The following is a 19074-nucleotide window of genomic DNA, read 5'->3' as shown; positions in this document are numbered from 1 at the left end:
ATTACTTATTTATACTGTTATGGTTTATTAATATGTATAAGATTGTTGATACCATACATTGATAATATAAAAATAAACCAAAATCTATGCTATTTTCAATTTTATTTATCTTTATCTGTGTGTATATAAACTTTTAGAAGACTTATGAATTTAAACAAAGGTGTACATGTATGTCGGTTTGGTGAGGAATATATGTATTTGCTTTTTGTCTATTTATAAAATCAAATTAATATATAGAATGACTACGCAGAATATTCTATATGACAAACCTGGTCTACTTAGAATAGTTTAAATGTGACCAGTCTGCAATGAAAAACGAAATTACTGAAATAAAGACCCCATAAACCTTAGCACTCAGAACATATTACTCTAAATGACGACATGACGTATTTAGACAATTATATTTCATAAAATTTCAGGGCTATTTATGTGAATTGATGGCTCATGTTAGAGATCACGTGTCAAGATCGCTCTAGAAGGAAGAATTTAAATTCGAAGGATTCGCATAAAGCCTGTTTCAAGACTAAATTTCTGACTCTACTAGAAAATGACATCTTTTCCTAGTGACAGTTACATATTCATGCATTCCATCCTAGATATTCACATTGTAGAACCAGTTCATTTGATTTTCTATTCTCCTCAAGAATTTGCATGAGGTATTTGCAACTGAGCGTCAACTTTTTATTTACTCTAAAATATTATTCAGAAATAATTACTTGTAACTATGATAAAGAACCGATTTACATATCAAAGATGTCATTCCACTGAATGGTCACATAGAAGTTCAACCTCTGGCAACACAATATATTAGCAAAACAAAATTTATTTTGGATTGAATGAACTTGATATCGGAAATTTCTTTTACTCAAAAGCTTCATTATATAAATTCAATATACGATAACTGTGAATATACCAAATTTTTTAATAAGTATATACAAATCTATTTAAATGGTAGTCTAAAACGATCATGGTCGAATACACGAATGAAGATGAAATCAACAAGAAACTGATTTGGAAATCAATATCTTCATCGGATGATTTGGTTTCATAACGAATTTAAATGATGACGTATGATATATTGAATCCGATTTTTTTTTAGATTTGGGGACGGGTTTCAAGAAGATATCCTATGACCTGGCATAGGAAATATCTTAGGAAATATCGTATGATCCTTTTAGCTTTTAGGACTGTCTTATGACATATGTCAGACCTCGCATCGAGACCGCCTTAGAATGATGTTAGCAAATCTTGTATTAACCTGTCGAAAGATCTTTAAATATTTAGTAAACGTTAGCTTGGTGGTGTTGGTGGTTGATGTGGTTAAAGTGGTCTGTTGTTTTTATTAGCATTGTAGTGTTGTTCTTTGCTTTGGTTTGTTGAATACGTGAGCATGGCAGTGTTGGTGGTTGATAAGGACTGTCGTATACGTGGGCATGGTAGTGTTTGTTGGTTGATGTGGTCTGTTGTTTACGTCAGCATGGTAGTGTTGGTAGTTTGGGATGTCTGTTGTAAACGTGAGCATGGTAGTTTTAGTGGTTAAGTGCCAGTCTGCCTAAGAATCAGGCAGTGGTGAAAACATGACCAAAAAAACCCACACTATTTGACATTGATTTCAGTTCATAATATGTAGTTATGCACAAAAATAACATTCATTTCCATTTTCTATTCTGGTAATAGAAGGTACAATTTGGTTGAAATGCACTAGAAATTAACAAATAAGGGGAGATAACTGTGTAATTTGCTATCATTCTAACCAATTTTCTAACCAAGTTATTTGATATTACCAGACAAACACAAACGAAAGACTAATACTTTTTAACTCAGGATGATGGTTAGTATTAAATAGCATGATTAGCTCAGTGGGTTTTTTCTAATCATGTTTTAATTTTTACCTAAATTGCCTGATTCTTACAAAGACTGGCACTTAATTGTGTCGTCTGTTGTATACGTGAGCATGATAGTGTTTGTTGGTTGATATGGTCTGTTGTTTACGTCAGCATGGTAGTGTAGGTAGTTTGTGATGTCTGTTGTAACCGTGAGCATGGTAGTTTTAGTGGTTAATTGTGTGGTCTGTTGTATACGTGAGCATGGTAGTCTTTGTTGGTTGATCTTTTATGTTGTTTACGTCAGCATGGTAGTGTTGTTAGTTGATATGGTCTGTTATATTCGTGAACATGACAGTGTTGGTGGTTGGTGTTGTCAATCATATTTGTGAACATGACAGTGTTGGTGGTTGGTGTGGTCTGTTATATTCGTGAACATGACAGTGTTAGTGGTTGGTGTGGTCTGTTATATTCGTTAACATGACAGTGTTGGTGGTTGGTGTGGTCTGTTATATTCGTGAACATGACAGTGTTGGTGGTTGGTGTGGTCTGTTATATTCGTGAATATGACAGTGTTTGTGGTTGGTGTGGTCTGTTATATTCGTGAACATGACAGTGTTGGTGGTTGATATTGTGGGTTGTATACATGAGCATGGTAGTGTTGTTATTTGATGTGGTCGGTGGTATATTTGAACATGGAAGTGTCGATAGATGATGTTGTATGTTGTATAGTTGTGCATGGTAGTGTTGGTGGTTGATTTCGTCTGTTGTATCCTTGAGCATGACAGTGGTGGAAGATGATATGGTCTGTTGTTTACATGAGCATGGTAATTTTGTTGGTTAATTTTGTAGTCTGATGGGTTCATGTTGGTTAATCTGGTATGCTGTTAACGTGAACATGGTAGTTTTATTAGTTGATGTGGTCTATCAAAAGCATGAGCATGGAAGTGTTGTTAGCTGATATTGTATATTGTAAACATGAGCATGGTAGTGGTGGTATGTTGTATTCGTAAGGATGGTATTGTTGGTGGACAATGTGGTCTGTTACATACATGAGCATGACAGTGTTGTTGGTTGATGTGATGTGTTGTATACGTGAGCATGGTGGTGTTGGTGGTTGATGTGGTTTGTTGTATACGTGAGCATGATAGCATTGGTGGTTGATGTAGTTGGAATAGTTGGCTGTTGATGTTATCTGTTGTATTCAGAAGCATGGTTGTGTTGGATTTTGTGGTAATCTGTTGTATGTGAGTATATGAGTTTTTGAAGTTGATATGGTTTGTTGTATACGTGAGCATGATATCATTGGTGGTTGATGTAGTCTGTTTTATACGTGAGCATGGAATGATTGGCTGTTGATGTTATCTGTTGTATTCAGAGGCATGGTTGTATTGGTGGTTGTGGTAATCTGTTGTATGTGATAATATGAGTTTTTGAAGTTGATATGATTTGTTGTATCCGTGTGAATGTTTGAGTTGTTGGGTGATGCGTTCTGCTGTATACGTGTGCATGTTTGTGTTGGTGGTTAGTTTGGTATGTTGTATCAGTAAATATGATAGTGTTGGTGGTTGATGTGATCTGTTTTATCCGTGTGACGATAGTGTTGGTTGTTGATGTTGTCTTTTGTTTCCGTGAACATGGCAGTGTTGGTGGTTTATGTGGCCTGTTAATGTGAGCATGACAGTGTTATTTGTTTATGTGGTCTGTTGTATACGTGAGCGTTACAGTATTGGTGATTAAGTGGGCCTGTTGTAAACTTGAGCATGGTAGTGTTGTTAATTGATGTGGGCTATTGAATACGTGAGCAAGGAAGTCTTGTTGGTTGATATGGTATATTGTATAGGTGAGCATGGTAGTGTTGGCCTTGCTGTGGTCTGTTGTATTCGTGAGTATGATATTGTTAGTGGTTAATGTGGTCTGTTGTATATATGAGCATGATAGTGTTGGTGGTTGATGTGTATGTTGTTTATGTGACCATGGAAGTGTTTGGTGATTCAATTTGATGTTGTATTTGGTATACATGAGCATGGTAGTGTCGGTAGTTAGTTTGGTATGTTGTATACGTAAGCATGGTGTTGTTGGTGGTTGATATGGTCTGTTGTATCCATGAGCATGATAAAACTGGTGGTTGATGTTATCTATTGTATTCAGAAGCATGGTTGTGTCGATGGTTGTTGTGATCTGTTGTATATATGAGTATGGCAGTTTTTGTAGTTGATATGTTTTGGTCTGTTGTATATGTGAGCATGACAGTGTTGGTGGTTAATGGGGTCTGTGGTATACGTAAGAATAGTAGTGTTTGGTGGTTGATGTGGTCTGTTGAGTACATTAGCATGTTGGTGTTTAATACGTTATCATATTGGTGTTTGATGTGGTCTGTTGTATACGTAATCATGTTGGTGTTTGATGTGGTGTGTTGTATACGTAAGCATGTTGGTGGTTGATGTGGTGTGTTGTAAACGTGAGCATAGTAGTGATGGGGATTGATTTGGTTTTTTATGCACGTGATCACCAAGAACTAAAAAAGCCACTAGACCATGGCCAGCTTGCAATCAGAGTTTTTCGTATGTTCACTTCTCAATATTATTTCTATCTAAAACTAACACTTATTTTCCTTTCGAGTGTAGAATCAGAAAAACGGGGTATTTTGAAAAGAAACAAAACAATTTGATAACAAATACATTTTTAATATCAATAAATAACAATGATTGATACGGCAAAATATCACAGGAAGCTTAATAATACTTTTGTGTTTATAGTAATAATTTGTTCATAACACTTTATTATTTCTTATATGCATTCTGTTTTGACTTGTAAAGTATTGTTTTAAAAACGAAAGAAACAAAATTTCTCCATATACACAATATCGTGATTAAAAGTAATGATCACGTATACGAGACATTGATTTTGATTTCAACTTATTACATTGATGAGCACATCAACAATAAGACGTGTACATGATTTATCAGCACACAGTATGTTCACGTTTAACGAATGCTTCTTTGGGCTGTTTTGGTGTTTCTTGTTGTTGTTCAGGGTGAGGTGGCGGGGTTACTGTGGATGCGTATGATATATTAGATACACGACCAGAGTCAAGCATGTTAGTGTTCATTCTAGATAAACGTAGTCCTAAGGCAGTTGTTGGCGGGCGAGGTATGTGAACGCCTCTTCCATCCCAAAATTCTGCCCGATCTAGCAAGAATCCTCGTCCATGTTCTGCTAAATCTCGTTCGTCTATTATTGGTTCTGTGTTTGGCTCTAAAATTAAAAAAAGGTTGATTACATGATTTGACTCTCATAAAATTATTGATATTATAACATTATTTCTGACTTGTGAAAATCTTAAAACTAACTATTATTATACTTGTTCTTTATTGGTTATATCAGGATAGAATAAAGTTTCAAATTGGAATTACATTTCATTAATTGTAACAAATGTATGCTGATAAACAAATCTCCATATAATTGTTGAAACTATTGTTAATAAAAAAATAAATATTCTTCAGAACTTTCTTATTACTTGTTTTCCCTGATACGAATGATTTTGCGTTAGGGAATCGAATCAATAAAAGCTATGCAAACTTATGTCATGCATTTCAAACCACTTATTGATAAATTAGAAACACCACGAAAGCTATAAAATACATGTACAGGTAGGTCTATGAAGCGTTAACATGCGATGCAAAAACATTAAGAAAAGGTAGCACCTGTCAGTATAATGCACGATAAAACCAAAACATTTCAGTTTGAATATCATATGATCACGAGAAACAAGCAAATCGTAGTACTACATGCGTATGTTGCTCGCTTTGTACAGATATAATATGTTAATTACAAACAAAATGCTTTCTCTTGAGCATTGTCCGCAATAAATTCAAAGTAGTTTTTTACTAGCAAAATTGACCTACCAGAGTTACACAATGCGTCTTGAAACCACGTTTTTATAATGATTTTTTAGATTCACTTACCAGTTGTATCTATCACGTGATCAAAATACTTTTTGTCTTTGTACAACTCTTCTAAAAGTTCTCTTAATCGTCTATCGTCCATATCTCGTTTGACATTGCCAGCTGATTTAGACATTGTATGGTGCTTGGATACACTATTAATGTCCAGCAGGGAAGATTCTCTTATTTGATACTGATTTATTAAAGACCATGGCAAGGCATGACGCATGTCATGTTTATGACAAAACATGTCATGACTCCCAGGAAGAGGTCGAACAGTTGTTTGTCCAGGTCGTCGTGTATGAGTAAAAAACTGCTGAAAAGAAAAGAAAATGCTAATTTTAAACATGTTGTCACATATTATAAGTTGAAAGAGTTTTAATTACGTTTACATAAACATATACTTTCAATCTTTTATTTTCCTCTTGTCTTTTTTGACTTTTTACTAGTCTTTGTTATGTCTTGATATTTTACTTTTAATAAAACAAAAGCGATTCTACATATATTATAAATTGAAGAGTTTAGTATGCCTTGAAATTTTACTTTGGATATAAAAAAAATACCACGAAAGATTGTACCTCTGGTTGCTGTTCTCCACTGTCACCGACTAGAAAGAATTCGTCATCACTTCCAATATTAATGCCATTTTCCTGTCTTTGTAAACGATTCTGTAACATGAATAAATAATATATAAGATTAAATATAATTATACAAATTCTTATGATGAACTAAATAGTATCTCAAATTTGGTAATTAAATGTCTGGGAGAAGGTTTGAGTATAGTATGGTTTGAGTATAGTATGCAACATAAATTGATATGCCTTTTAGAGACGACTTGACGGTACGACTTGACGATACGAGCTGAAGGTTGAACAATTAGGAGATAACTGTATTGTATTTTAAGCTCCGACGGCATCAATTGGGGATTTGATGGTCGCAAATTAAGTTTACTGGCGACGCGTTAGCGGAGACAGTAAACGGGTATTTGCGACCATCAAATCCCAAATTGATGCCGTCGGAGCTTAAAATACAATATTGTTATCTCCATTCTAATGAAACTGACAGAAAACAACGTTAAAACATGTATTCAAAATCTGTCATATGCCGTCTGCGCTTGCGCGTACGTCCCATAGCATCAATTGTCAATTGATGCCATGTAAGAAAGTGACGTTATCCAATCAAAATGAACGTTACAAACGTTGTTGCATTAGAATGAACCATATGGTATTACAAGAACGTCATTCGAACTTTGATAGGTAGAATAAACATGATATTATGGACACTAGATTAAGAATACTATGCCAGTTAAAGTTAGAAAAGATACGAATGTACATAATAAGCTTTTGTAAAACTAATTTTTTAATATACCTCATTTTCTTCATTATCAATTGAAACTCGAATATCATCTGGGTCTTGTTCTGTAAAAGCTTGCCGTGGCACTCCAGGAGGTCCTGCAATTTTATACATGTATAACTAACAATAAATTCATTTTAAGGCAGGTTTATATTTAGATATAATATTTCAAATTAAAGAGTAAGATTTTATTTGTAATAAAGTTTGTGGGTATTAAATCAGTAATTGCTTTTTCTTGTTAGTTTTTTGTATTTTTTTATATTTAATTATTAGTCTTATCTTTGGCTTAACAAAATTAGTGCTTATACTTACGTTTGAGTGACGGTGAACGTTCAAGAATCTTTTTATCAGTGGCAAGACCTTCTCTGTACATCTGCTGCTGTTCATGGTCAAATTTGTTTTTCATGCTATCATTTCTAGAAACAACAGACCCAGGAATAGGTGCACGACCATTTAATAAATACTTATTGGCACTATTTTGTGGAATAACACGAACCAGATCACTTAGTTCTCTAGGTCGGCCATCATCGGACATAAACATCTTGTTGTCAGCCTGTATGACAAAAATACAATTTAAATGTACTTCTGTAATTGTCATAAAATCTCAATCATTTTAAAGCGATGTTTACTTTAACCACCATTTTTAATGTCAACTGTTACAGTAGTGCATTTTCCAACTCATTTTCAATACATGTATGTCATAAAAAGAGGATACTCACTACAGTTTGAAATACATATTGTTATAAATGGCTTAAATATAACACCAAATTGGTTTTATTGGTGAAAACAATATAATCTAACAAACATTGTCAATCTTACCCCTCCATGTGAACGTGACTTCCTTTTATTTTTGAAAAGTCTTTTTCTGAGAAGTTCTCTGTTCGTGGTAGAGCTGTCTCGCCGATGCTACAAATAACAAACATTTTTGTTTTACTACAGTTGTACTGTTTCGAACAACAATGAACAAACATGCGATTAAATTGCACTTTAATTTATTCTAAATCACAAGACTCTTCTTTGTGGTTTAATAAATCCATCACTTGAGGAGGGAGGGTCTGAAAAAAGGAATGTTGGTAGATTTCAATAAAGCTGGTTACGCCATTATTATTATTATTTTTTTTATCAGAAACCAGTAGCGTTTCGCCGATAAAGCCATTCTGATATTGTTTTATTCAATTTTCGTTTATGATGGGGGTTCAAAAAAGAGGATATTGGGAAAGAAAAATTAAGAGAACAAAGGATACTCAAAAGATATACCAGAGGTGCTATAGTACATTGAGAAAGAATTGTAATGAAACAGAAACAGAAATTAAAAAAGAATGAAACAAATGGTATAAGAAAATAAAGATTGTAGAAATAAAGAACAACCCCCTCCCCCTTCAATCTATACCCACGTGTATATGAAAAAGTTAAGTGATCATACCTTCCATTCATCCTCGTCTTCAACCATGAGTATATCAGAATTCATTGATTGTCCATCATCCATATCGAAAGCGACTGTTTTTTCTTTAATATCTCTCCGTGCGGACTGCAATTATTATTTTGTTTAAAAAAATACAATGTAATACATTCGGCAGTTTGATATATTACAAATGTATATACCTCAGATCAGGAACACATAAAAATGTGCATTTCTCAACATAATATGGATATTCATGAAGAATTATTTTCGGATGTATGTGATCAAATAGCATAGTTGCTTAAGCAAAGATTTTTGAGATTTCAATTAAAATAATTTAAAAAAAAAAATGCATTCCGTGGAATCATGTATTACTTTGTCATTCATCAATTCATTAGAAGTAGAACAAAATTTAAATGAATTTTCTTTATTTCATTACTTTAAAATGAATATTTTAACTATATTTACCCCTTTTGATGATCTAGGATGCTTTGGTTTGGAATGATCCTCTTTTAATTCGACGTTACGAATGCTTTCCTTATCATTTTCCAGTTTTGGCCCGAAAGGATCTTCTATATATTCCTATAAACAGAAGAGTATATATGCATATAAAACATGATTGTAACGTCTGTAAAATCAAAACACTAGCATATTAAGTGATGCAGTATAAACGAACACTGTATTTGAAATTTAAATAAAAACAGCTGACAGGAATTATATAGGTAACGAAAAGTATTCAAAATAAAGAGTATAGTATATATTACTTACGCCTGTAGGACGTCCATGCGATGTTCGTTTTAATCTTGGTACATGGAATAACATACCAAGTCTAGCCGTGGGAAATATAGATTGCATTTCTTCCTGTGTCATGACTTTCCCGTCATACAGACGCTTTACAAAAAAGAATAATTATTATGATAGTACTTAAAAAGGAAATAACGAGATATGCTTGTACTAAATACGCAGAAATGTTTTACTAACTGATGTTGATTTTGTGTAAAAATCTTGATATCAATGTATTTGTAAGTACATACAGAGCTATATATATATTTTTAAAACAAACGATTTTTTTTGGCAGAACATATAATATTTGCTGGAAGAACATATTTTTCGGGAAGAAAAACACATATATAGATATAATATGAGTGCCAATGAGACAACATATGAATGTATTTTTCACATACCCATGTATTAGGCATATCAAAGAACATGTAGGACTACTGACTTGTATTTATTACTGATGACAATCAAATTTACTTTGTCCTAAAGATTTTATAAATTACAGTTTCACTTTTTTGCAGCGAAAGCCCAATTTTGAATCTTGGTATATACATTGTATATTATTATACCTTACATATATTACAAACAATTCTATTGGATAACACCTAATCATGTGACATGGAATAATTCAGTTGATTTTCATTTGATTGCAAGGGAGGATGAATAACCCTTAAAATTCACACCAGCGGTGAATAACCCTATTATTCACCGGCGAATAACCTTTTGTGTGTCTAGATTTGCACTTGAGTTACCTCCCATGAAAATGACGTAACAGACGTAAATAAACAAAATGGCAGCGTACACGTTACACTTACAGCCCATCGAGAGACGAGGAAATATAAGGCTTTGGAAGTGAATAGAGTGTCAGCATCAAATGTTATCTCTCATAGAGTAACGGTCCTTTTCAGGGCCATCAATATTTTACAAAAAGATTCTACTTTTGTTGTACATTCGAGAAATTCTTAAACACAAATGTCAGAGATATTTTCAAACGTCATTTCCATTTGTTTGCCATGCAAAAATTATTATATATATTTACTGTTAGCGATCAAAAGGCCCACTGTTAGTTCGGTATAATAAAACAATTGTGGCCCCTTAGAATCGATGAATATCCAAAATTGTCAACCCTCAACAGTTATTTCACTTCGGGCTGCGCCCTCAATGAAATAACCTTCTCGAGTTGACAATTTTGGATATTCACCTCTTCAATGGGCCATAATTGTATAATGTCATGAGTTTATTTACAACACTTTGGTTGAAAATGGAAATTACTTGGTCAATAAAACCAGAATTCATTTTTGAATATGTTTACTTACAATAATTTGGCCTGTGCTGTCTCTGATATAACCTGGCGGTGGTTCTGTCATTTCAACAGCCTCCATTTCTTCGTTGTTTTCAATAAAACTTGTTTCCTTTTTAAAGTCCGGACTATCGACACCACTATCTTTTCCCTGGTCCTCAGTTCTCTGTTTACGTTTTGCTCTTTCAAGTTCATCCATTTCTTTGCCTTGATCCCCATTTATTTGTTTCTTTCTCATATGTTCTGACCCTTTAGTATGCCTTTTCTCCCCCGCGTTTTTGGAAGACTGTAAAGGTTTCTTTCCTTCATGTTTGTTCTTTTCATTCAGTTGTTCTATTCGAGTTTGTTCGATTTTTTCATGTTCTCTACGTTTCTTTTCATCATCGATAATGCCACCAAATTCCTGGAAGTTAAGACTTATGATCAGGACAGAAAACAAATAAATTTAAAAATACTTCATAAAATTACAATTTTATGCCTAAATACACGTATTTCAAACATATGCGTGAGTTTCATATGCATCCAGACTGGATTTTAATATACACAAGTTATAAAAGAGGGACGAAAGATACCAGAGGGACTGTTATAGATTAAAAATAAACTGACAACGCCATGGCTAAAAAAAAACACAAACAAACAAATAATAGCACAGAAGAAATAACATAGAAAACTAAAGACTAAGCAAGACGAGCCCCACTAAAAACTGGGGTTGATCTCAGGTGCTCCGGAAGAGTAAGCAAATCCTTCTCCACATGTGGCACCCGTCGTGTTGCTTATGTTATTTCAAATCCGGTAAATAGTCTTATTCGGTAGGTCACACTCGTTATATGTGATAGTTGAATGAAATGCATAAGACATAAAAGGTACATTAATATAACTAATTTGATAAATGTGTGTACTTGTATACCTTACCTCATCGTCATCATCTGAATCTTTAATTCTGTCTTTGAAATCAGGTTTACCTTCACGCACATGTTGTTCATCCAATACGTGATCCATCTGTTTTTTATAATGGTATTCCTTCATGAACGGAGCAATAGTCTTTTCTCGGTGAAGCCTTTCGTCGTCAGAGTCAGAATTCCGCCCGTCTTCTCTTTTGTTATCTTTGTTGTCATTATTTTGATAGCTAGCAACTTTAATTTTCTTTGCTTTAACACGAAATATATTTTTCATCTTTGTCCATTTTCCGTGGTCTTTTTCCTTTCGTTTCTGTTCTTCCATTTTCCGTGTTACGAGAACCTTGCTCAAGTCGCCTTGAGGCTAAAATATGTATATAATCGTCAAATATGTATATAATTGTCAAATATATATATATATATAAATATGAGTTATTATAATGACATTACATGATAACATAAAACGTAACTAGGACATGCTTTATAGACACAATCTTATTAACTGTTGTATGTGTCCATATCATTATGTTTCATATATTATGTACCTTGGTTATTTACCGATATTTGGTGAGGAGTTCAGCGTGATTCGCTTTCGTTTTTTGTTTGTTTGTTACTTGTTAGATTTCATATATTTAATACTGCTCCTAAGGTCCATTTGAAAAAAAAGAAAAGAAATGAAAAACATATCAAAACGTCTTAAAACCTGATCTCATAATAGGTTGCATTACGAGCAATAGTAGCAAGAAACATAATTTGAATTTCACTTTTAAACCGCGTAGTTACCTACCTTGAAGTCTGTAGACTTTTTCATCCCTATTTTACGAATATTTCTTTCGATTTCCTCTGGATCGGGAGTAGTAACACGACTCGACGATGCAGTTCCTTCTGATCCAGAGTTTTCAGCCTGCAAAGTCATTTCAGATAAGCTATCAGTTTAGAAAGGATTTTTTGGTATCGGGAATATGGTAGTTTTTGGCTTAATAATCAATAACAAAGAGATAACCACACCAATGTTGTATTGAAATACTTAGGATTCAATGTTTACTCACAGTCAATTGTAAATAAAACTTTTTAACCCTTTATGGTGCAATTACATTAAGTAAATATATTGTCAAAATGAGCGTTGCTTATCGGGTTTTTAAAAGTTATACCGGTATATTTTACAATAATTGTTTGCAGAATGATACTGTTCATGCTATCAACTGTAGGCACGTGACAGGTATACATAATAACATCATTATCTATATATCTGAACTTTAACCTGGTTGTTATATTTGTTTACATTCTCGTTCTGTGGTCTGTGGTGGAAAAAGTTTTTATATTTTTCTGTTGGCAATAATAACACACCATTCACAAGAAGACCACAAACAAAATTAAATTAATAATAGTATCAAATGATTTATCATTTTTAACTGTTAATTTATCTTGCTTGGAATAAAAACATATTGTTTATTAATAGATACCTCATCGTCAACATCTTCCTTTTGCTAAAAAATAAACAAATGAATTCATCAGGTAAATAACAATATGCAATAGCGGAACAATCAATTAAACTGGAGTTTAACCGTTAAGAGCATAAATAGAATAAGCATCAAAAGTAATAATCTAATGCATACAGAGATTAACAGTAGAACACCCTATAATAAGCGTTAATAATTATAGCACTTTCTGTAGGTCAACAGTCATCCTTCTACTATTGGACAGTCCTTTCAAACTACATTTGAAATAAGTTCTGCAAAAAATAAAACGACAAGGAATAAAACGAAAGACGCCGAAGCTAGAACAAACTAAAGATTTGGTTATAATTCTATTTCTTCTTCTTCATTTTTCAATTACGTGATTTCATGGTTGTACTTCGTGTCTTGCCTATACATCAGTGGTAACCTTCTATGAATATTTACAAGTTTTTGAACAGTGATCAGTAAAGAACTTTAAGAGTTACAGTATGTATATGTCATTGTTACTGTTGACTTTATCTTTGACATGCTGGTCTATTAGCAAGTTAACCGTAATAAAGTTTGCTGTGGTATCATTTTTGAGTTATATAAATATATAAAGTAACATGTCTGACCTAGCTAGACCAGAGAGAAGTGTTTAACATGTATTGATATCTATTTATATATGTTAGATCTTAAATATGTTTGGAACACTATATTTTGGCAGATATTTTCAAAGGTAATTTTACAGCAAATGCATTAAATGTTACCTCATCTTCTTGTTCTTTGACTTTAATCTGAAAAAAATAAATAAACACTATTATGTTATTGTTGAAGCGAACAGAAAACAGAAATATTAAAATCATACATATACATAATATCTGATTCATATAAAATTTTACGAATTTCAAAATGTGTAAAACTGACTTTTTCATTTCTAGTCGATAACTGGTTTCTGAAAATCATATTAAAACGAGGATTAAGAGCATTGATTTAACGATTTTTACATTTTTCTCTTTGGTAGAATTTATTTCAATATCGTAACTGTAAATTATTATTTTGTTTGACATAAGTCGAAACGCATCTATATGAAGCTCTAGTAGATCATGCTGTTCAAGCAGAAAGAAATATTAGTTGAGATACAAAAAAAAGTACTATATTTTATACATAATTATATACATAGAGAGATAATTGTTATGTATCATTGTTAGTTCGTCAAAGTTAGTAGTATGTGAAAGCAGAGTATTTATTTGTTATAGAAAGTGGTTATTTAGAATTGTTATATAGGAATTGGGAAAACTTCTATGTCTACTATATAGGAGTGATCAATACTGTTTGGGTGATCTGTTCAGTGTTCTTTTCACCAGTGACATCATCTGGTTTACGCTGGTCCAAGTTGTCATCCAAATCAACTCTTTCATAAATTTTGACTTTTCGATTTTGCTTTTCGGCTACATTGTTATCAGAATTGTCATCCTCAATTTCAATTTTAGTTTCATTTTGGGGAGTTTGGTCCTCGTGTACATCATTTTTTGGTTCATTATTATCTTTTGCATCCCCTTCCTTTTCATTAAATTCAATACTATTATTTTGTAAAGGATTACTATTATCATCTATTGTTTTATCTTTGGGGTCAGTTTTTGTTTCAGTTCCATCATCGTTTTCAATTTCCTTACTTTGTTCCATTTGTTCATTTTGGACATTCTTTATTATTTCTTGGTCAATAGTTTTATTTTCTTCTATGCCATTATCGTTTTCCCCTACAGAGTTTTCTATATTATCATTATTAATATAATCATTTACGGGTTTTAAAATTTGGTCATTATCAATGTTTTCCTTATCATCTGTGTTATTATTTATGATTTCATTATTTTGAATTTCTTTATCAATATTAGCTTCTTCAGTTAAATTATCGTTTTCTTGGGACATATCATTACTATTCTCGTCTGATTTTTGTTGCTCCTGAAAATTGTAAATATATATCTATCAAGGTAAACTATCTATATTCAGTATATAAACTAAAAATAATATAATTTACAAATAATTTTACAACCATAAAAATTCATACACAGAATATTTTTGTTTTCCTTTGCTCTTTTTGTCTATTCATCAGTTATGCGAATCTTTGGATTGACTTTGGCTTTGTGTTGACAAATACTTTGGTCCCTTTTCCCATTCAAATCAACAGACAAACTAATTGATTAAATAAAAATGACGCTTTTAATAATTAAGTTATTAAAATGATAACTTTTTTTTCTAATAATGCAAATCATGCCAATTGTATATTGAGGATCATACCATTCAACTTTTATCCTTCTTAGTAAAAAATGAATCTATTATACAGAGTTTTAATAAACTATTGGAAAACTCAATATTAAACTCATGTTGTTTATAAACATGTACAATCCCGTCTGTGCAAAATGTGTCACATGCTTTATAATTACCTCCTCTTTCTCCTCTCTTTTGTCCTCCTACAAAATAACATGATATATACTGCAGCTGTATTATCTGCTTAGTCAAATTGCATTTCTCTCGGTTTTGGTTTGTGACTCGCATTTGTTTTTAACATTCATAAATTCTTTATTGCACTCCTTGCTGTTTTAACAAATTACTTAATGTACAGCATTCCATCAAGTATCCCTGTTACATACAATTATAACTGATATCCAGGGAGAATATACAGTAAAACTTATCTTATTCTATACATAGTCATTTGTTTTTTTCTATGGATTTATGAGTTTTGAACATCGGTATACTACTGTTGCCTTTATTTATTGACCGTATATTCAAATGGGATATACAGTCACCGCCTTGTTTATGACGTTTACAGTACATGTTCATAGAATTTTATTTATATGTCAATAAAATATACAGGTGCGCCGAAAGTTAACGTCGTCAGCTTCAAATTAAAAATGATCGTTTTTACCTTAATATTTCATTAAGAACAGTTGTAAGAGTTGCAGTATATAAAGAATAACCACACATTGCCTCGAAATAGAAATATTATTTGTACTTGGCTCGAAACAGGAAGAAATGCTATGCCATCCTCGTTTTCTTCCTGTTTCTAAGACTTGTACAAATACCATTTATATTTTGAGATCATGTACAGTTATTCTATACATAGTACTCTCCTTTTGTCTGACATTTGAGTATATGTGGATTCGGGGGAAATGGGATAAAGGTTTAATAAATCAAAAGAACTTAGTTTATTTATGATGTTCGATTTGTTGTCTCTCTGTGACATACAAAAGTTTTAAATATATTCATGAAGGAAGCTAAAAAAGGGATTCAACTATGAAAACAAACAGGTTGAAAATCAGAAATTAATAGTGACCCACAAAAAGAAAGGTAAGGGGAACATGCAAGTGTTCTTTTTTTAATGTCATTTTTAAAATTCTTCTTTTATGCATCAAAAGAGAGAGAATACAATGCATAGCTTATCATTGATCTGCTTGATTGACAAGATGAATTGTACCAAAACCAGATTATTGAGAAAGAAATATTAGAAAAAAAATAATGAGCCTGGTATCTTTGACAAGTTTTCAAAAACATCCAGATTGGTAAAACTAATGCAATATTTTTGTAAATAAAGTCCTCTTAGAATAGCCATGTGATGTTTTTGGAGAAATAGATAGCTAGCTCTATCCATGACTTTTTGCTTTTCCTGTTATCTTTCATTTGTTTTGCTTATCAAGGTGGAAAAAAGGGAATCTTATAAATCTTAAAGAAGAGAGGTTAGTTGAGCATCTAACGATATTCCTGCAGCAATCGGCATAAGTCGGTATGAGTTGAGACACATCGTATTTGTCAATTTGTTGTGACCGCAAAATTTATATAGTATCGATACATGTCGTATTTCCTCATTTCCGCACTTGTGACCGATTTTGTGCCAAACGCATTTTGGAACGCAAAGGGAATTGATGTATAGTTGTTACATTCAAGTGCGTTTCACCATATGATAAGGTAGAGGATATTTTACTGTTAAGAAATAAGTAGTTTACAATTGGAATGTTGAAATCAACACACTTGCTACAGAGTGTACTTTGAAGTTGGGAATCTATGTTAATAACGATGAAAACAATAAGATATGAACCAGATATTTTAAATTCAAGAGTATCCATCATCTTGGATATATTAGATGCAAACACTCCATAAAATGTGGGTTATTAAATAACATTGTTAATGTCTGAAATTCATTTTCATAGATTCTCCTTTTTCAATTTTTAGAAAGATCTGAAATCATTTGCTTCACAAGAGTTAAAAATCAAGACGTCAGTAAGGGATGTATGGCTGGTAAGACAGAAATAGTGTTTAGTCATTAACCTTTTCTCTTTTGTCTTACATGTAAAAATGTGGGTTATTCAATAACATTGTCAATGTCTAAAATTCATTTTCATAAACTCTCCTTTTTTCAATTTTCAGAAAGATCTGAAAAACATTTGCTTCACAAGAGTTAAAAATCAAGACGTCAGTAAGGGATGTATGACTGGTAAGACAGAAATAGAGTTTAGTCATTAACCTTTTCTCTTTTGTTTTACAGGTAGACAAATTTACAATACTTCTTTGTATAACGATTGTTTTTCCATTGAATACTTTGGAAATTGCACTCACGTAGCTTGTTTCAAATAAAACTTCAGCTCGTTTTAGAAAGTTGAATTCGGATAATAAGAGTCACTTTTTATCATTAGGCAATACAATATTCTATACGGGGACTTAACTTGTATAATTTGAACATAAACTTGCTTTTCGGTGTGAGCAAAGATTCCGTCTTGAAGACCCTACTTTTACCTATATTGTCATTCTTTTGCAAAGTGCGACTTGGTGAAGAGTTTTCTCATTGACACTCATACCACATTTTGTTATATACTGGAGAGTTTAGTGGTCATCTCTTGTTGAATTATGCATATTGATACATAATACCAGAACTGTTAACATTGAGCTTCAGGTCAATATGTTCAAGTTTGAAAATAACAAAAATACATAAAATATTATTTTAAAACAAATTTTCTTACCCCACTTTCCCGATTCATAAAGTTTCCCATATATCTTGTAGTGAAACATTAATACACAAAATAAAAACTTATCTCCTTTTAGTAAAATGGTCAATAGATGAAATTTATTCATATAGATTATGTTCTCTTACCATTTCAATTCTTTATCAAATTTAAGCAGAGAACAAATTTACTAATGAAACTTGTTTCAATAAATTTATCGTTCTTTAAACAACAGTGAATTTTGAAATTTAAATTCAGGGTCTCTATTTGCTTTTTCAACAATGATAATGTAATTCATGAAGGACAACCTATCTATTTAGATGTGAATGTATTGAATATTAAATGACAATTTAAAAGGAAACTGAATTGCAAACAATATTTAATTGATTTGCAATGAGTCTTCTTGTGATATGTTGTTATGCAATGTTGTCATGGGGCTGTGTTCCTATGTGTGTGGCGCCAGTCTATGCAATTGTCCAAATGACTAAATGTAAGACAACTGGATAAGATTTGAAATTTTGAGACCAAAGCCATTTAATTGCAGGTCATCCCTTAGCCCTATCTTTGTCAGATAATTTTGATGATTGATCGCCTTTCATTTTAAAGTGTATTAATTCAATAGTCAGATACGATAGTATTACATATGAATAGCAGTTCCTCTAATTGCTATTAACAAGAAATGAAGAAAGGTCCAATTTGTAGACTTATCACGCATATATCATGTATATATTTCAAGAGCATGCCGGATAGGTACACATACGACATGGCTTTTCTAATGCTAAGATGTACTTTAATAAAAAAAAAAAATCGTTGGAATAGTCTGTAAATGATTGAAAGTAGATAATGGAATGTATATGCTGCATTTTAAAAATATATATTTGTTTTGGATTTTGCTGTATTCGAAATAACAACAACTTATTTTTATATCGTCAGTGTTGTACACGTGTGCAATGTGTGAAACTGATATCGAAAATGAAAAATATTAAGATACTTTTTACCTTTTTGACAATTTTCTTATTTGTGTTTATGGACTTATTTTGATACTTCCGATTGACACTAAGTAGAAATTTAACAAAATGCTTTATAATGAAATTAATGCATGTTTGTTAACGTACTTTTGTAAGACAGAAGAAATTATATAAAAAT

General features: G+C 32.2%; 1 protein-coding gene across 1 annotated transcript in view; it reads right to left on the bottom strand.

Annotated features, from left to right (window-relative positions):
* Window positions 1-4489: 4489 nt before the first annotated feature.
* LOC139483999 (myb-like protein X) overlaps window positions 4490-19074 on the bottom strand; it is a 16535-nt gene continuing 1950 nt past the window's right edge. Inside the window, exons 3-18 of the mRNA XM_071267720.1 lie at window positions 15379-15405; window positions 14267-14896; window positions 13705-13731; window positions 12962-12985; window positions 12286-12402; window positions 11515-11862; window positions 10619-11005; window positions 9291-9413; window positions 8991-9104; window positions 8547-8651; window positions 7943-8029; window positions 7436-7676; window positions 7139-7221; window positions 6349-6438; window positions 5792-6086; window positions 4490-5081 (exon numbers count right to left, since the gene is read on the bottom strand). Of these exons, the coding sequence (XP_071123821.1) occupies window positions 4789-5081; window positions 5792-6086; window positions 6349-6438; window positions 7139-7221; window positions 7436-7676; window positions 7943-8029; window positions 8547-8651; window positions 8991-9104; window positions 9291-9413; window positions 10619-11005; window positions 11515-11862; window positions 12286-12402; window positions 12962-12985; window positions 13705-13731; window positions 14267-14896; window positions 15379-15405 (2991 nt within the window). The 3' untranslated portion in view covers window positions 4490-4788. The remainder of the gene's footprint in view (window positions 5082-5791; window positions 6087-6348; window positions 6439-7138; window positions 7222-7435; window positions 7677-7942; window positions 8030-8546; window positions 8652-8990; window positions 9105-9290; window positions 9414-10618; window positions 11006-11514; window positions 11863-12285; window positions 12403-12961; window positions 12986-13704; window positions 13732-14266; window positions 14897-15378; window positions 15406-19074) is intronic.

The sequence above is a fragment of the Mytilus edulis genome, chromosome 8, assembly GCF_963676685.1.
Source record: "Mytilus edulis chromosome 8, xbMytEdul2.2, whole genome shotgun sequence".
In the NCBI taxonomy this organism is placed as follows: domain Eukaryota; kingdom Metazoa; phylum Mollusca; class Bivalvia; order Mytilida; family Mytilidae; genus Mytilus; species Mytilus edulis.
The sequence above is the reverse complement of the archived record's forward strand: the minus strand, read 5'-3'. Positions and strand labels throughout refer to the sequence as shown.